Raw genomic sequence first — 19,548 nt, forward strand, 5'->3', positions numbered from 1 at the left:
GGAGTGAAGGGAGGAGGGACAGGGTAGGTGGAGTGAGAGAGGGAAGGTGGAGTGAGAGAGGGAAGGTGGAGTGAGAGAGGGAAGGTTGAGTGAGAGAGGGAAGGTGGAGTGAGAGAGGGAAGGTGGAGTGAGAGAGGGAAGGTGGAGTGAGAGAGGGAAGGTGGAGTGAGAGAGGGAAGGTGGAGTGAGAGAGGGTAGGTGGAGTGAGAGAGGGTCGGTGGAGTGAGAGAGGGAAGGTGGAGTGAGAGAGGGAAGGTGGAGTGAGAGGGAAGGTGGAGTGAGAGAGGGTTGGTGGAGTGAGAGAGGGAAGGTGGAGTGAAGGGAGGAGGGACAGGGTAGGTGGAGTGAGAGAGGGAAGGTGGAGTGAGAGAGGGTAGGTGGAGTGAGAGAGGGAAGGTGGAGTGAGAGAGGGAAGGTGATGAGAGGGAAGGTGGAGTGAGAGAGGGAAGGTGGAGTGAGAGAGGGAAGGTGGAGTGAGAGAGGGAAGGTGGAGTGAGAGAGGGAAGGTGGAGTGAGAGAGGGAAGGTGGAATGAGAGAGGGAAGGTGGAGTGAGAGAGGGAAGGTGGAGTGAGAGACGGAAGGTGGAGTGAGAGAGGGAAGGTGGGATGAGAGAGGGAAGGTGGAGTGAGAGAGGGAAGGTGGAGTGAGAGAGGGTAGGTGGAGTGAGAGGGAAGGTGGAGTGAGAGAGGGAAGGTGGAGTGAGAGAGGGAAGGTGGAGTGAGAGAGGGTAGGTGGAGTGAGAGGGAAGATGGAGTGAGAGAGGGAAGGTGGAGTGAGAGAGGGAAGGTGGAGTGAGAGAGGGAAGGTGGAGTGAGAGAGGGTAGGTGGAGTGAGAGAGGGAAGGTGGAGTGAGAGAGGGAAGGTGGAGTGAAGGGAGGAGAGACAGGGAAGATGGAGTGAAAAGATGAGGGAATGCTTGAGCAGCTATGGGAAGGGGATTCCACTTCGAAGGATGGGGGAGATGGCAAGTTTGAACAAGGTAGCAGAGCTGCCAGTGGCCAGGCCTCTTTGTCGGCAAATCAGGAGGTGATAAGGTTGTCCCGTGTGCTGTGGCTCTGGGGCACAGATTGGCCGACCTGTCCTGCCAGCCCAGGCTCCACGTCCAGTTCTTCCTGGACATCCTCCATGTCCTCCTCCTCCAGCATGCCCAACTGATGCGTGATGTTGTGCAGGATGCAGAAGACCAGCACAATGTTAGAGACCCTCCTGGGGCTATGTTGGACAGCCCCACCGGAGGGGTCCATGCATTGGATGTGCATCTTGAGGATGCCGATGCACTGCTCAATGATGCTCCTGGTTGCTGCATGAGCATCGTTATAGCGATTCTCCGCCTCAGCCTGGGGACTCCAGACAGGCTTCGTTAGACATGACCTCTGTGGGTAACTATTGTCGCCCAAGAGCCAACCCCTCACCCAAGGGAGCGCATCGAAGGTGCCGGGACATCAGAGTGCGCCAAGATGTCAGCGTCATGCACGCTGCCTGGGTATCGGGCTCAGATGTGCATGACATGCAGCTGGTGGTCGCAAACCAACTCCATCTTCAAGGAGTAGAACCCATTCCTATTGATGAAGGACACCCCGAATGAGTTGGTGCTCATAGGGGGACATGCGTGCCATCAATCACCCCCTGGACTGGGGCACGCTAGTGTGGGTGGCAGATCCTGCTGCCTGGGCATCCTGGTGTGCCTGATCCAGACGAAAGGTTATGTAGTCCACTGCTCGGGCGCATAGGGCTCCCATCACAGCGTGGATGTGCCTCTGTATGGATGTTTGAATCTCAGACAGGTCCCCATTCGGCCCCTGTAAAGACTCAGAGGCTCATGTGGCGCACGGTCTCCTTGGTTAGCCAAAGTCAGCAGACGTTCATGCAGTCCGGCAACTCCTCGAAGGACAAGCGCTGACGGTATACACGAGCCCTGATGCGGCGTTTCCTTTGCACCTCCTTCTCAGCCTGTTGTTCAGCCGGCACTCGAGCTTCACTGGCTGGCCCCTGCTCTTCTGGGACAGGCTCTTCTGGTGCAGGGCCCCCCTGAACAGGCACTGTGCCTCCAGCCTCCGCAATGCTAGCTGCAGCCAGGTAGATAACAAGCACTGCTGGGTGTACGCCGAAATTCATTCTCTGTAGGGGTGAAAAGAGAAGACCTGTTCGCAAGATGAGTATTCCCTTGCCCAACCAACCGTAACTGGTTACATGGTGATCCTGAGTTGTACTTCAGCGCCACCCTCAACATGCCCCCCCCCAAACCCCACCCCCAACCCTCAGCCAGTCCCCCCCAATATGTTGTCGTCCGCTCTGCGCCCCTGACCCAATCAGTGAGTGGCACTGGATAGCTTCTATCCTCACCACCCATTGCTGTGAACAGGGGTATCAATGGGTGTCACAACTGGTGTCAGCAATTGGCTCTGTGGCCCCTGTCCTGCCTTCCACAATGGGGTCTACTGTGGATTTCTTCACTGAGTGGGCCATGTGTTACCCGCCAACAGGATGGAATCTGGTTGCGTGGCTGAGATGGTGACCTTGTGCCACAAATCGCCTCCATGTGTGTGGGCAGGTCCTACAGATGGGGGTGTGCAAAGGAAATGTGCATCTGCTGGGAGCTTAGCTGCATTGTGCCAACTTGTCAGCGGGCAGAATGGGTGGGAGCAGGAGTGCGGTGGGCAGGCAGTGTTTGAAGACAGCTGGTGGCCCTGAGGAGCGGGTTAGCTGATAGTGTCACTGGTCAGGCCCCTGCTCTGAGAGGGGCAGTGTGCTAGGGAGGGTGCCAAAGGCCATGGTGAATGTGTCCTTTATTTGGGGTGAGCTCTGCTATTCCCCTGCTTCCCCTGCAGTGGGGCAGTGCTTCTGTTCAATGCATTGAGGAATGGCAGGACCTGCTGTGCCATGGATTGAGCTTGGCCACGCCCATTCCATTGGTAATACAGATGGGGCATGAGGGTTTCCAGAGGGGTTGCTAGGGTCGGTTCCCAGATGACCAGAGGCTCTGCAGTCAGCAAAGTGAACAGTCATGGGCCTGTAAGTAGCACCACAGGGGTGCGTTTAAAACATATACTGCAACAATGGTGGTCTGAATCCGAGGGGGACATTCCGAGATGTATTCTAAGTACTAAAATGGATGTTAGTATCATCGTCTATCTAAAGAGTCTTATAGTTCCGAGGCCAAGGACTTGTTGGTACTACCCCCGATCCAGACAGCCACTCCCCAACAAGCCCAACAATTTTGCAGAGTGCTGAAAAGTTTTCTTAACGTCTCGCTGCCCCTCAGCAGCCATGGCGCCCAAGTCCATTGTAAATACCCGCAACAAATCGTGTCCGGGTGACTTCAGCTTGAGAGGGGCGGAGCATCACGGAAGGGCGGAGTATAACGAGCGGGATTCTCCATTTGCCGATGCCCAAATTGGGAAATGTGATTGGGCGGAGAATAGGTTCGGACGCCAAAATCGCGGTGGTTGCCGATTTGACGTCAAATTGCGATTCTCCATCACCTCAACAGCGGCGTCAATGCGTAACGAAACGCACACACAGTAAACACTGTTTGCATATCATTAGCGGGCCCGACCCGGTATTCTCCGGGGCCTCTGCAATTCTTCATCTCCAATAGGCCCAATTCCCAATGGAGCGGTTCAATTGTGCTTTTATAAATCATGAAACCGGCGACGTGGCTGCTGAGGGAGAGAGAGAGGGTATGGAAAGTGTCCAACATCGCTATAGTTTGCTAATAGTTGTGCCGCTGACCGCCAGGCTTCTGCCAGGGCCTGGGGGAGTAGCTGGGAGTGGCCAGGGGGTGGGCTGTAGGGTCGGAGTGGAAGGGTACAGAACACTTTTGCTGTAGCTGGCAAGGCAGCCATGCAGCTGCGCACGCCGCTAACAGCCCACTGTGAACTCAGGCCAATGGGTTGTATAGGTGTCCCCCAGGGCACTTCCCTAGGTGCCCTCTGGCCCCAGCCAACCCATCAGCTGTATGGGTGTGTTTCAGCACAACCAGTGTCATGTAGTTGGCTGGGATCAGTGTGCGTGGGGATTATAATGTGTATATGCGGCTGCAACTTGTCAGCCTCCCAAGTGTTAATCACGGACCCAGTGTATGCCGCACCATTTTTCAGTGGAATCGAGTGTGTTCCACGTGTGGCCGGTGCTAGCCCCTTAACAGTAGTGGAATTGGTCCAGGTGTGGCGCCATTTTTGCTGCCGTGAAAGTCCATGAATTCTGCGCTGGCGTCAACACATGGGGCGCGATTCTCCGCTCCCCACACCGGGTGGGAGTTGCGGGAGGGCTGGGCGACTCACGACACGCCCCCCTGGCGCCCCCGGTGATTCTCCCCCCCCCCTGCTCAGAAGAATCGCCGCTCGCCGCTTTTCACGGCGACCAGCGATTCTCCGGCCCGGATGGACCGAGCGGCCTGCCGTTCCCGACCGGTTCACGACGGCGGCAACCACACCTGGTCGCTGCCGTCGTGAACATGGGCACCAAATGCTCGTTTGAAGCTTGTGGGGGGCGGAGAGGGGAGTGAGCACCACGGCCGTGCTCGGGAGGGGACTGGCCCGCGATCAGTGCCCACCGATCGTCGGGCCGGCGTCTCAAAGCGACGCACTCTTTCCCCTCCGCCGCCTGCAAGATCAAGCCGCCACGTCTTGCGGGGAAGCGGAAGGGAAGATGGCAACCGCGCATGCGCAGGTTGGAGCCGTCAGCCGTCATGACGTCAGCCGCGCATGCGCATGCGCGCCTGACGTCACATAGGCGCAGCCATCGCGTCATTCTCGGCGCACCGCCTTGACGCAAGCGTCAAGGCCCGGCGGCCGAGAGTTACGGAGCGCTGCTCCTAGCCCCCCGGGTGGGGGTGCATTAGGTGCAAGGAGCGGCCGCCGAGGCCTTCCCGATTTATCGCGAGAGCGGAGAATTCCGCCCATGGTCTCATAAAAGGAGAACCCCACTGAATATGTCCAACCCCACCAGTAGATTTAAATTCATGTAAATGATGGTTTTGCGTGGACCCACCAGAACAAGGCACAAACCTCAATTTCGGCACCAGGTCGTGACCAGAGCATGGTGCTGGAATCGATGCCGGGCTCCAAGCTTGACTTTTGCTTTACGTGGGATTCTCTGCCTGATCATGACATGCGCTTTCGGTGTCGTGAAACGGAGATTTCAGCCCATTGTGTTTAGCTTTAGTAAAATAATAGAGTCAATAGGAGGAGCACGGGCTGTACCAGGTATCTAACAGGCTGGCAGAGTTTAGTTTTGGCTGGAAGCTGAGCTGAGAAGCAGTTTCTGAAGAATGCAGCCTGAGTCCCGAGTCTTTCTTTCAAGAAGTCTCAAAAGATCTTCCTCTCTCAAAGTAGTTTATCCAAGATTTCTCCTTACAGCAAGTATTCCCAGGTTGGCTAACTGTACTAAAAGTGGATTAAGACCTGAGAGGGGTTTTGCTTGAGTGGAGATAAAAGTTATCAGTTAGGATTTAGTGGTTTATTTTATGGTTGAGCATTGTTTAACTGGTAATTGTGAGCTATTTTCTTTATGACGTTAAAGTTATTAATACTGTGTTAGTAATGAAGTTTGTTTTAATATATGATATCCCTATTTGTGTGAAATCACTGTGAGGAATATATTTTCCTCACAGTCTGACAAAACTAAATAAAATATTGGGGTTTCTGTTTGGTATCCTAGCAACTGTTGGGGTCTGGTTTGGTGTCATGATAGCTAGATAAACCTATTGCAAATTGTGCAGAATATTCCTGTTGTACAATAGCTAATGTTTCTTAAAACAAGCAAATATCTTAAATTTTAGGTGTTAAGTTGCATGAACTTCTCCGTCCATTATCATAGAATCATAGAATTTACAGTGCAGAAGGAGGCCATTCGGCCCATCAAATCTGCACCAGCTCTTGGAAACAGCACCTATTTAAGCCCACGCCTTCACCCTATCCCCATAACCCAGTAATCCCACCTCACCTCTTGGGACACTAAGGGCAATTTAGCATGGCCAATCTACCTAACTTGGACCGTGGGAGGAAACCGGAGCACCCGGAAGAAACCCACGCAGACACGGGGAGAACGTGCAGACTCTGCACAGACAGTGACCCAAGCCGGGAATCGAACCTGAGGCCCTGGAGCTGTGAAGCAACTGTGCTAACCACTGTGCTACCGTTATCTCCTCACAACACTCAAGTATTTTTCCACGCCATTGTCTAACATACTTCATGGATTTTATAAAACAAGCTATTCTGATAACTAAACTCTGAAGCTGAAGTTTTAAAAACACTGATGATTTATTTTATATTTTCTTATAGAGACTAAAAAATTACACCCAGTTGGCACTATGGTCTATTTATTGAATTCTACAGAGTATGATTCAAAATGTTTTTGGTACTTGAATGTGCCAAATGTTGTTCCATATTTGGAAATTTAAGCTGAATACTATAATGACTAAAATTGACTAACACATTATTCTCTGGAAATCAATTCTTTTCCAAAGCTGGAATTACACACTCACAGATGGCATTGTTCACCACGATTGGCATTGATTCAGCAGAATATTCACTGAGCCCGGCTGGATTGACAGATTTCACTCGAAATACGTATTTCTTTCCAGGAGTGAGGCCATGAACTTCAATACTAGCAAATGGAAACAGACACAACTGTAATGAGTTTAATTCTGGTATCTGCCTCATGCAGTACTGTCATGGTAGAGTAAACCACTAAACAGCAATCAAATCAACCCATGTATTCTTTGTCTCTAATCCTCTATCTCTTCCACTCACCCATTCCTCCCCTTACTTTCACTGCTCTACAATACCTCAACCAAGGCTCCATTCTTCACATGGCAATTAAGCGAGTGAACGTCAGCATTTGGTCAATGGGTAAGCATTGCAGTCAAGGCTGTCCTATGAACACCCGACAACCACATATTTGAACTTCACGCCAGAGTCTTTGTATGGTGACCCCCCCCCCCCCCCCCCCCCCCTCCACTCCTCCTCGCCCTCCCCCGGCTTTTTCTCTTTCCTCCCCCAAGTCCAAAAGCTCGCTGGGTAATTGTGGAATTCGACTACAGCTCCAAAGGAGATTAGCTAATAGAGAAGGGGCGAAATTCTCCGACCCCCAGCAGGGTCGGAGAATCGCCTGGGGCCGCCGAAAATCCCGCCCCCGCCGTGGCAGAGATTCTCCGCCACCCGGGAAGTGGCGGCGGCGGAATCTCGCCACTCCGATCGGAGAGGCCCCTGCGGTGATTCTCCGGCCCGGATGGGCCGAAGTCCCGCCGCTGGGAGACCTCTCCCGCCGCCGAGGTTTGAACCACCTCTGGAACGGCGGGATCAGCGGCGCGAGCGGGCCCCGGGATCCTGGGGGGGGGGGGGGGGGCGGGGGGCGATCGAACCCCCGGGGGTGCCCCCACGGTGGCCTGGCCCGCGATCGGGGCCCCCCGCTCAGGCTCCGGGCCAGTGCCCTGGGTGCACTATTTCTCCTTCCGCGGCTGCCATGGCAGAAGCGGAAGAGAACCCCACATTGCGCATGCGCCGGCAGTGATGTCAGCGGCCCGCTGCCGCTGACGTCACTGCCGGCACATGCGCGGACCGGCGAAAGCCTTTCGGCCAGCCCCGCTGCCGGGGGCGCCGGTTTTTTGCGCCAGTCTTCTGGTGCCAACCGCTCCGGCGCGGGGCTAGCCCCCAAAGGTGGGGAGAATTCTCCACCTTTGGGGAGGCGCGACCCCTGAGTGGTTGGCGCCACTCCCCTACTCCGGGACCCTCCGTCACGCCGGGTAGGGGAGAATGCCGCCCCAGACCAGGAACAGAACCTGGTACCATCCATTTTTCATGCAGCAGCAGCAGGCTGCACAGGGATATATATATACTTCAGTCACTGAACTGTGAGCAAAGCTCATTTCATACCTATTTCTTTTTAATTAAAAAAAAACATTTCTGCACCGGGTGTTGGGATATCACTGGGTTCCTGACAGAATGGTTTCAATTCAATGGCACAAGGAAATTGACATACAACTGAAACTAACACCAACCCCTGAAGCAGCTTTGGCCAATGAGTGAACGTATTTTACTGGATGTGAAGCATTAATTGAGACATGGGGAGATGACAAAATGCTTGATATAGGTTTCCTTTCCTTTTTCACCCTTTAAGGAAAAACAATCACAAACTATGCAGAGATGCGAGAAAAATAAGACAGTAAATATATATTTTTACACCGTACTGCTAATGAAAAGTATTTTTGAACAGTCATTATTCAGAAACAATCTTATATTGCTCATCGAGGTTTTATTCTAGCAAGATGAATGTCTTCTCACCTCTTTGAAGTCACAGGTTTATTGTTACACGTTTCCCAATTGTTTGTCCCAACCTCACAAGCGTAAACGTAGAAACCTAGGAGTTCGGTTTCACTTTCAGGCTCTTTCCACAGGACCATCACTGACTTCCTCGTGTTTCTGACAGGTACAATGTCATATGGTGGGGAAGGTGCAGCTGAGTAAGAGAAAAATAATTGACACAGTAATTATCCGCTGATTCCAGGCTCAATCTGAGCTAGAATGCTGGAAGGAGATTGATCTGTCCGTGGCCTGATAATACTGGGATTTGCTGGTGGGTTTGAAGATGGTGGGCGTCCCTTCTGTGCTTCACTCCTTCCTTTACAACTGAGGGCAGGCAGCAAGCATCCATAACTCAAAACAGGAATTAAAAGAAATTTGAAAATGTTTGGGCCGCTTGGCGAAATGATAGGACCGATGTTCAGGTTTAGCACCCAGGTCAGTCTTAATTAGCCATGCATGGCAAGATGCCAGTATTGGGGGCTAAGGATGGGAATTTCCCAAAGGCAGATGGAGGAAGTAACTGCGTAAGTCATTAACAGAAAATATTTACAAGGATGAAAACACCTAATGTTTATATATGGGGACAATTTTTCTTCCCAAAAGCTGCAAATATATTAAATACATTTTAAGCTTTTCCAAAGGCTATCTGAGGAAATAAGGTGACAAGAACCAAAGAGAGGCAAAAGAACAGGAGGCAAGGCAAGGAACAGACTCTATCAACAAGAAGTGAAGCAGCGGCACACCAGACCCTGATACAAAAGCAAAATGCTGCAGATGCTGGAAATGTGAAATAAAAACCGATAATGCTGGAATAGCTCAGCAGGTCTGACAGCATCTGTGGAGAGAGTTCAGTTCTGACGAAAGGCCATCGACCTGAAGCATTAACTCTGTTTCGCTCCATCAATGCTTCCTGACCTGCTGAGTTTTCCCATCATTTCTTGTACCTTTCTGGTGATGTTCCTGCATAAAGTGGATGTGTGTCTTTGTACTTGGTATTTCATTGTAACCCTGGCAGAGCAGGCCGCCAGCACTACAAAAACAAGACGGAAGCTATTGCACCTGCCTCTCTGATCAAATACCCACACACTTACCCACATCCTGGAGGGTGCAGATAATAATGAGGTAGCACCAGCGAGTTCCAGGCGAGAAGCACCAAGTGGTACACTTCAAGCACAGGAACCTAATTGCTGGATGGGCACACTGCTGCGTACAATTACATTTCTGTCTTACCTCATTTCCGATGAGGCGTCATTGACCTGAAAAATTAACTCTGCTTCTCTCCACAGATGCAGCTTGACTTGCCGAGTATTTCCAGCATTTTGAATTTTTATTCAACAAGAGAGAGGAGGTGACCCTGATTGCTACTGACACTCTCTCCTTCTGGTTAGCTGAATTTACAAGAGCTGACACAGCTCTGCAGTGGATTCCTGCAGTGTCGCCTACTCGTGTCCTTACCTTGGCTTTAATTATTGTGGGAGTTATTGCTGCCTTTGAAATTTGACATTCTTGGGCGGAATTTTCTCATTTTGTGACAACTCAGGTGGGAAAAGCAGGGTGCAGCCCCCCCCCCCCCCCCCCCCCCCCCCCCCCCCCCCCCCCCCCACCCCCCAACTGCACTGCTGTCTTTTCTGCCATATTTTCTGACAGAAAGTCTAAAAGAATCCTGTAGACAGGACCCACAGCGTCACGCTAGTGAGCTGGACCCACGGTGCCACGCTGGTGAGCTGGACCCACGGCATCACACTGGTGAGCTGGAGCCACAACGTCACGCTGGTGAGCTGGACCCACAACGTCACGCTGGTGAGCTGGACCCACAACGTCACACTGGTGAGCTGGATGCACGTCGTCACACTGGTGAGCTGGACCCACAACATCATGCTGGTGAGCTGGACCCACAGCGTCACCCTGGTGAGCTGGAGCCACAACATCATGCTGGTGAGCTGGACCCACAACGTCACGCTGGTGAGCTGGATACACGGCGTCACACTGGTGAGCTGGACCCACAACGTCACGCTGGTGAGCTGGACTCATGGTGTCACACTGGTGAGCTGGACCCACAACGTCACACTGGTGAGCTGGACCCACGGTGTCACACTGGTGAGCTGAACCCACACCGTCACACTGGTGACCTGGACCCACGGTGCCACGCCGGTGAGCTGGACTCATGGTGTCACACTGGTGAGCTGGACCCACAACGTCACGCTGGTGAGCTGGACCCACGGCGTCACACTGGTGAGCTGGACCCACAACGTCACGCTGGTGAGCTGGACCCACGGTGCCACGCCGGTGAGCTGGACTCATGGTGTCACACTGGTGAGCTGGACCCACGGTGTCACACTGGTGAGCTGGACCCACACCATCACACTGGTGAGCTGGACTCATGGCGTCACACTGGTGAGCTGGTCTCACGGCGTCACACTGGTGAGCTGGACTCACAACGTCACACTGGTGAGCTGGACCCACAACGTCACACTGGTGAGCTGGACCCACAACGTCACACTGGTGAGCTGGATGCACGTCGTCACACTGGTGAGCTGGACCCACAACATCATGCTGGTGAGCTGGACCCACAGCTGCACGCTGGTGAGCTGGAGCCATAACATCATGCTGGTGAGCTGGACCCACAACGTCACGCTGGTGAGCTGGATACACGGCGTCACGCTGGTGAGCTGGACCCACAACGTCACGCTGGTGAGCTGGATACACGGCGTCACGCTGGTGAGCTGGACTCACGGCATCACGCTGGTGAGCTGGACCCACAATGTTATACTGACAAGCACTGGGTCACTGTTCGTGTGGAGTTTGCATATTCTCCCCACAACCCAAAGATGCGCAGGGTAGGTTAATTGGCCATGCTAAATTGCCCCTTCATTGGAAAAAAAAAGCTGTTTTGGAGGGGGCAGAGCATCCGAAAACAGGCGCCCCCTCCCCCCGCCTCCCCCAACCGATTCGGTCACAAACAGGGATTCTCCACCTGATCGCTGAATCCAATATCGGCTTCGAGCAACGGAGAATCCCGCACGTTTTTTTGGGACTCCCATTGAATTCTCTCCCCCCCCCCCCGACTTTTTCCCATCTAACAAAAACAGTGCGGAGAATTCACCCATTGCATCTTGTTTTATAGCAACACATGACTGTGTTCATCTTGTAACAACTTGATCATTAAAATTTGTTTTTGTGACTATTCCAATTCAATCCATATCAATAATTTGAACCCAATGGAATCTCTGTAACTTGCAATTTAATTAACCTTTTTTTTCCTGACCCCTCTTTTTCATGTACCCCTCTTTTTTTAATTTTTCCCGTTCTGAAGCCTTGTAAATCTTCCAATTTCAGCCAACTAGAGACGGTGGCATAGTGGTATTATTACTGGACGAGTGATCCAGAAAACCAGGGTCCCACCACAGCAGATGGTAACATTTGAATTCAATATAAAAAAACCGAATGGTGACCATAAAAACCCATTTGGTTAACATCCTTTAGTAGGGGCTGGTTTAACTCACTAAACTAAATTGCTGGCTTACCAAGCAGGCCAGCAGCATGGTTCGATTCCCGTACCAGCCTCCCTGGACAGGTGCCGAAATGTGGCAACTAGGGGCTTTTCACAGTAACTTCATTGAAGCCTACTCGTGACAATAAGTGATTTTCATTTTCAACTAGCAAATAAATACAGAGACAATTTTAGGTCTCATATAAACATTATCCGCCTCACGATGCCACATTCGTGAACCGCAATCGGGTGAACAATCGGGTGTCCGGCCAAAATTGAAGTCCATACTCTGCAACTTGGTGGGGCAAGGCCGGTATTTGCATGCATTTAAATGTGATTAGGAAGTTGGACACTGTATGCCCAGCCCTTGAAAACCGTTGAAAACTGTCGTGCTTGCTGGCGGGTGCCTGCCTGGGGTTGACTTGGTCTTGAATCCGTAAACTTGGGGTGGCCTCCTCGGAATCGGGGTGGCCTAGCTCAGTCCACCATTTCTGCAATCTGTCTTCTTAACACTCCCCTTTGGTGCTACAGGCTCCTGGCTGCTCACACTGCTGAGTGCTGCCTGTGTCCTTTAAATGCTCAGAAGGCCTCTGGTATTCTGGGTGCCAACCCAGGCTGCCCCTCTGGACACCCTCATGCTCCAGCTGTGTCATCAAGGGCCAAGCTCAATCAGGAGTCCATCAAGTGGTGGCACTCCTCAGAAGCGCTGCCCCATTGCAGAGGAAGTAGAAGATCAGCAGAGCTCACCCCAAGAAGACACCTGCACCACAGCTTTTAGAAACCCCCCTGGTTCTTGTGGTAGTCACCACTGTTGTATATGTCATATACGAGATGTAATACGGTAAGGCTCCTGTATAACAGGTACAGGGGTAGATCCCTGCCGGCTGGCTCCGCCCAGTAGGCGGAGTATAAATGTGTGTGCTCACCGAGGTGCAGCTATTTCGGCAGCAGCCGCAGGAGGCCACACATCTCTGCTTAATAAAGCCTCGATTAAACTCTACTCTCGTCTCGTCGTAATTGATAGTGCATCAGTTCTCTACCCCTCTCAGGGCAGAGGCCCCACTGTCCCCTACCTCTTCGGATCGCAGCTGTTTCCCCCTGGTGAGACTGGCAGCACTGACTGCCTCTGCCACCATTTGCCAGGCAGTGTTCAGGCAGGCGGGCTTGAGTCTGCAGCCCAAGCTGGGGAAGAGGATGTCCCTCCACTCCTCACTGGAATGGATCTGTGGGTCCACCTCGGACTCCTGGCTTCGGGGCAAGCCTTCTGTGGGCAACCTTGGTGGAGAGTTTAAACACAGCTCCAGCTGCCAAGCTCTATGGCACTAACTCCGTTCCCCAGCGGTTATAATGCCCTCTAGGCCAGGAATTGCTCAGAATTCGGGCCAGCAGAGTACTGCCTAATTAGCAGGTCCTGAATTGCTTCTCAAATAGCGCCCCCAACGGGAATGTGAACCGCACACTATTCAGTCACGATGTTAACACGTAGGGGTGAATTCTCGGCCGGCATCGTACCCCAGCCCACAGGGTTTCTGGCGGCGTGGGGTGGCCACAATGGGAAATCCCATTGGCCAACGACGGGAAGAGAGAATTCCGCTGTCAGTGATGGCATGCTGCCGAGACAAGTAGCTGGGGAGGCAGAGAATTCACCCCTTAGTCTTCCAAACGGAGAATTGCACCCATTGTTGACTGGAAGGACAAATAAAACCCACAGATTCCAAAAGGTTAATTTTCCCATGCATAGGTGACTTTCACAAACGCCCAAAACTTAATGAAAACCAGTGCTGGAAACATATTGTAAAACTGGAAACTAAAATAGAATGATTAAACGGTCATTTTACTTTTAAGAGCTGAGCATCACAGGCAAATTCCTTCAGTACCATTCCAGAACAGATCAATGTCCAAAATGCACAGTGTGATCCTGTCCCAAATGGATGGGAAATTGTGCTATTCTAAATTTAAATACACTATAATATTTAAATAAAGGACAGTGAAGACCAATCTAAAAGATTGGTGGAAAAGTAATGAGGTTTGAAAGTCCCTGAGATCTGGTGGTATAGACCCCTGATTAATATCAGGAGCTACTCATCTATTCTGTCCAACCCTGATGAACTGCACACTATCCCACCACTACCAAGACAGAGATGAGCTAACTCAGCATAGTCCAGGGAACAAACACAAGGCTTTCCTCTTCTGTACATTTTGACTGTTGAATAGATAAACTCACAGGCAATTAAATAACCTCAAATTGTGTTCTACTTGAATATTACTCCTGGATCAATATTTCTGTAAACTGCTCAGTGTTAATTATAATATAGTTGTAAGGGGTTTGACTATACTCATTTAGCAAATTAACAGAACTTGGATAATTGGGGAGTAATAAATGTTTGGATCAAAGATTGGAGAATTAATGGACAATAACCTTACAGCTTGCAATAGGTTTGTGCTGGAATCATAAATGTGTTTACCTGCTGTTGACCACAATGTGCGTAACTAAGTAAAGAGTTTATTAATCTGCTATCACTGGATTACACATGCAGGAGGGTTTCTATAGTATGTTCATGTCTGAGAACAATATGCTAAATTTTCATCTCTGGATTGCAGTTGGATTAGGTCTGTATGTTTCTGCATTGGACTGAATAATCAATAGTCTCGTTACAGGTGTAAGATCGTACCTGGGATTTGTCCAAATGAAATAGCTCCAGAAGGCTGGGATGGCTCACTGATCCCATATTTATTGGCAGCTCGGACTCTGAAGCGGTATAACTTGTTTTTGAGTAAGCCAGTGACAGCAAATCTTGGGCAGTTCACAGGAACCTCGAGGTTTGCTCTTTGCCAACTGCCACTCCCAGCCACTGACTGAAAGGAAAGAAAATTGAAATACCGGTTAGACATGAATTTGGAGACCGGTATTTATATGTAAGATAAAGATTTGTGTCTTTGCTTGAAGGTTACCAAGTGACGCATAAGTGTTTATAGACTTTGCTTTCAATTACAATAATTAATATTTTCACGCAGCCATTTCCAACACCTGACACATTGCTAAAATACGCAAAGCTGAGCTGATCAAAATTTGTTCTTTTATTTCTACGAGGATACCGGACCAGGCCCCATTTTTTGTTAAAATGCAGGGCAAGAACCCCAAACAATTTTCAATTTGTAAAACTGTGAGGAAAGGCTACTTCACTGTGAGGAAAGCATGACTCTGACCCATAGTATCTTTTATGTCAAAACAAACTTTAATTTAAAGACAGAATTAACCACATTAACATCAAAACTATTAACAGTTAAAGAGTTCTTAAATAAAAGTAAAAACTTTAACTCATTATCTATGCCTGCCACGATACATATTCCAACAAAGCAACCCAATACAGTTCAAAATCCACTCATAAATAAAGTCAGCAGTCGGGGTTACTTGCTGTTCTCTGTGCAGACCTTTGGGGCGGGATTCCCCTGCGCCAGGCGGGGTGGGTGGTCCAGTGGTGTGAACCACTCCGGCGTTCGGAATCCTCCGCACCTTAAGGGGCTAGGCCCACCCCGAAGTGGTTTGCGCCCCGCCAGCTGGCGGGATAGGGGCCTGGCGCCAAGCCAATCGGCGCCGAAGGGCCTCTGCTGGCTTGCGTGAGTCGGTGTTTGCATGGGAGCACCAGCGCGTGCTGGCGCCATCCCCGCGCATGCGCGGGAGGGTTCGTCTCTGCATCGGCCATCGCAGAGGACCACAACGGCCGATGCGGAGTAATAGAGTGCCCCCACGGCACAGGCCCACCCGCGGATCGGTGGGCACCGACCGTGGGCCAGGCCACCGTGGGGGCACTTCCCGGAGCCAGATGCCCCGCTACCACCTAGGAACCCCGGAGCCCGCCTCCGCCGCCAGGTCCCGCCGGTAAGGGACCTACTCTGATTTACACCGGTGGGACTGGCTACAGGCGGGCGGGACTTAGCCCATCGCGGGCCAGAGAATTCGGGCAGCCCCGTCGCCCATTGAGTCACGCCGGACCCCGCCATTCTCCAAGGTGGGCGGCGCGACTCACACCGGGCCGTTTTTTTGGGGGGGGGGTGGGAGAATTGGAAGAAGGCGGGGGCGGGATTCACGCCGACCCCCGGCGATTCTCCAACCCGGCGTGGGTCACAGAATCCCACCCTTGGAGAGAAATTGTTTCAGGAACAATTTGAAACTCCTTCTGCCGTGTCAGTTTCAAAACTTATAGCTAAACCTCCAGAACCACAGACAGAGCAGGCTCCCCCCACTAATTACACCATCTATATCCCACTAAGATGTTCCATGACCTGCTTATCTAGGACTAAACACCACTCCCTCTAAAGTATCTACACACCAAGGAATCCCTTTTCTATAAACAATATTCCATTAGCCATCTGTATGTAAACAAGCAAATGGTTAGAATCAATGATGATCTCACTTTTACAACACATTAATTACAGCTTTAGTCGACATACTGCTTGCATGTATTTGAAACCAGGGCTCTCAGAACATCACTACAACAAAACACAAAACATATTACCTAACAATTTTCTTCATTTATCACATTTCTATTATTAAAAAGTTATATCGAAATAAATGAAAAGTATTTAAATTGCCGGAAGTTAGTTCAAATGGTCCCAACATACAGTAGACAAACTCACTTTAGGTTCATAACTTTTTTGTTCCTGAGTGTCATCTCCCAAGTTTATGAGGAAAAATTAAACATAATGAGACCAAACGTCTGAGGTTAAACTGCGGGACACACTTCTGCCCTCAGCTTTTTTGTAAGTGTGTGAGGCCCAGACCTTGATACACTGAGTCAGGCAAAAACATTGCAGTATCCAATGGAACAGAGTCTTCACACAGCCCATCATATTAGAGTGCACATTCTAGAAACTTTCCACAAAACAACAAAAAAACTTGCTCTGCTGAGAAGTGGGGGCATCCTCCACTCTTCCCCCCCCCCCATCGCCACCAGAATAATGGGTCCCCCCCCCCCACAGCACGTACATATGACGGTGATCTGAAGCCCCCCCACCAAACCCCCCCCATCAGACACCTCCACTGACTCCCCCCCATCCCCCCCCTCAGGTAACCCCAACAGAGACCCTGCACCCCCAGTGGTTAACTGACTGTGAGTAGAATAAATACCAACATAGACTGGTTTGACCAAATGGAATGTTTCCATTTAAATGTAATTCCATGTAACAAAGGTCACCAATGCAATACAATCTATACTCTGGCTGCCATATTATTTGACCAGATTACAGGAAGAGACAGTACGCTGCACCAGTAAATGCAGATCTCATTCTTGAAGGCAAGTCCCACCCACAGCATCATGACCTCTATCACAAGTTGTGGAAGGAGGCAGACCACAAACCCAAGCGGAATGTGAAACGAACCCCATGCTGTTGGCGCCAATCTGGTCCACACCAGATATCCAGGTCAGCAGCAAGGGGTCTGGATACTTTTACATGCTTGTTGCAGTTTGGAGCTATGAATCGGATGATATGGGCTCAAATTTTCTTTCCATCACACAGCTGACCAGGAGTCTCTCTTATTTTCTGTCATTCGCACACATTGGGAAGATTTTTGGCTGTATCTTAAGAATTAGGAGCAGGAGTAGGCAAATCAGCTCCTTAGATTAATAAATGCAGTTTAGTTATTGGAAATTACAAATTAGATGTAGTGGATGATCTTCCTGTTAGGTTGTGTTGCAACATGAAGGCTGTTAACTGCCGTCCTTTCCGTCAACAGCAGAATTATAATTTTTAAACCATGTGAGGTGCCGATTTACTGTAATCAGATGATCAGCAGGTAGATTAAAATCTTTCAGTGGCACGTTCCTCATTTTTCCACATCTACAACTCTGCTCCCGCAATACATTCCTATTATTTTCACACTTCACCTTTTCCACATAGTACGTCAGTGATTCTCTCCCACGGGGGCATGGTTCATTCCAGCAGAGGGCAGCATAGGTTTGTCCAATTTCAATGACATGAATATAGGTTGGAGGAAGTGGGATGCGAATATTTCCTGGAACAGATAAGGTTTAGTTTATCCGCACTTTGTAGATGTTTCAACTCTAACTTTCAAAGCTGTAAAACTTCAGTGACAAGTAACCATGGCTGAGATTCTACGAGGCCACAGACAGCATGCTGGGAGGCTGGAGTGCGTATAATCGGCGAGGATGGTATTCTTACCGGCGGCAGGCAGGATAGTGGACGATGCTTCTGACCCTAGCCCACTGAGCCCCTTAAACAGATGGGATAAAGTGATAATCTGATAGATTTGTCAGCCTGATCTTCGTAACCAACGATTTGTATTTATATCAAACCTTTCAAAGCTTCAGGACAACCCAAAATGCATTACAGCCAATGGTCTATTTTGAATTATAGTGACTGACATGCTATAGGAGACATGCACAGGAGGATCCCACTGGCATGATCTCGGAGACATGCACAGGAGGCTCCCACAAACAGCTGTGTGAGGATGTTCATGAGATAACCGTTTTTTTTGTGATGTTGATTAAGGGATAAATATTGGTTGGATACACTTTCAGAAAAAGGTCCCTGGGACCTTTTCAAAACAGTGTCATAGGATCTTCTACATTCAAGTGAGACACCAGATGGGGGTCTTAGTTTAACATTCCATCCAACAGATCATTGCACTAATTTAATAGATTCCGACAGGTTTTACAAATATGGCGCATGATTCAGCAATAGCGTTGTGCCCGATGTAGATCGAGGCAGGCCGGATGAATAGTGGGAGAGGGCAAAATCGAGATTCACGCCCATTCACGCCCAACCTTCAGGGTGGTTGGGTTTGGACGGGGCGGCTGAAGCATTCCCGACCGTGGGTTAGCCCTGAGCCGGGGGATTGAGGGACTTTGCATCTGTGAGGCCTTCAAGCCATCTTTAAATATTGTGGAGACCCATAACATGGGAAACCACAGCTGCAGCCTGTCTGTCCTACCAAACTCTTACAGGACAGAGCTGTGGCTTCTATCCTGAAAGTCATTTTCACCCCCTTTGACTGTGAGCAGCCTCCAGCTTCGCAGCTGAAGGCTATATCAAAAGAGGAATTAGCCTTGTTAGCTGTGATGGAACTTCACACTCCTGAACTCTCACGTGCCTTCTCGAAGGCACAGGTGCCATGTCTCGGAGGATGATTAGCGCACTGCATGTCCAGCAAACCTTGGATGCCTGAAATGTGCCTGTTCTCGATAAGTAACAGCACCATAGAGGCAGCTGCTAACAATCAAACACTAAAGAGCTGTGCTTTACCACTGATGACTCTCTCGTGGCTAAAGGTTAAACGTCTGGACGAGTGAAAGATAGCTAAGCATGGCCTCCCTAATGTTCTTGGTAGAGGTCTGGGGCCTAGGGGCTCCAGATGTGGCCGGGGATTAATGAACAGAGCAAGGTTTGTCAGCACAACTGGCTTGCTGGATGGCACTCTGAGAGAAGGCGGGACAGTCATGGTAAGGGTGGGGGAGGCTTGGGGGATTTGAGGGCCCCGGGATATGAAAGCTCTAACTGATTGTCAGTCTCTCTCCTTTTTTAATTCCTTCCAGATAAAAAAATGTTTGCTGGTGTGGATCCCACAGAGGCTGCCCTTGCTGTGCTCGTGGCAACCGAGGCAGGTAGATACCTTAGAAGGTGACAACACCAAGAGAGGTTGGAGGCAGCACCCTATGTGCAGGGGGCCACCACACACCCTGAAGACCCGGACACCTATCAGGATGAGGAGGCCAGAAGGGGATGCTAGCGAT

General features: G+C 50.4%; 1 protein-coding gene across 1 annotated transcript in view; it reads right to left on the reverse strand.

The window, feature by feature from the left end:
- myom3 (myomesin 3) overlaps window positions 1-19,548 on the reverse strand; it is a 175,781-nt gene that overhangs the window by 87,810 nt on the left and 68,423 nt on the right. The window contains exons 13-16 of the mRNA XM_038795011.1: window positions 17,683-17,810; window positions 14,470-14,653; window positions 8,287-8,461; window positions 6,489-6,610 (exon numbers count right to left, since the gene is read on the reverse strand). Coding sequence (XP_038650939.1) covers window positions 6,489-6,610; window positions 8,287-8,461; window positions 14,470-14,653; window positions 17,683-17,810 — 609 coding nt within the window. The remainder of the gene's footprint in view (window positions 1-6,488; window positions 6,611-8,286; window positions 8,462-14,469; window positions 14,654-17,682; window positions 17,811-19,548) is intronic.

The sequence above is a fragment of the Scyliorhinus canicula genome, chromosome 1 (assembly GCF_902713615.1).
Source record: "Scyliorhinus canicula chromosome 1, sScyCan1.1, whole genome shotgun sequence".
Taxonomy (NCBI): Eukaryota; Metazoa; Chordata; class Chondrichthyes; order Carcharhiniformes; family Scyliorhinidae; genus Scyliorhinus; species Scyliorhinus canicula.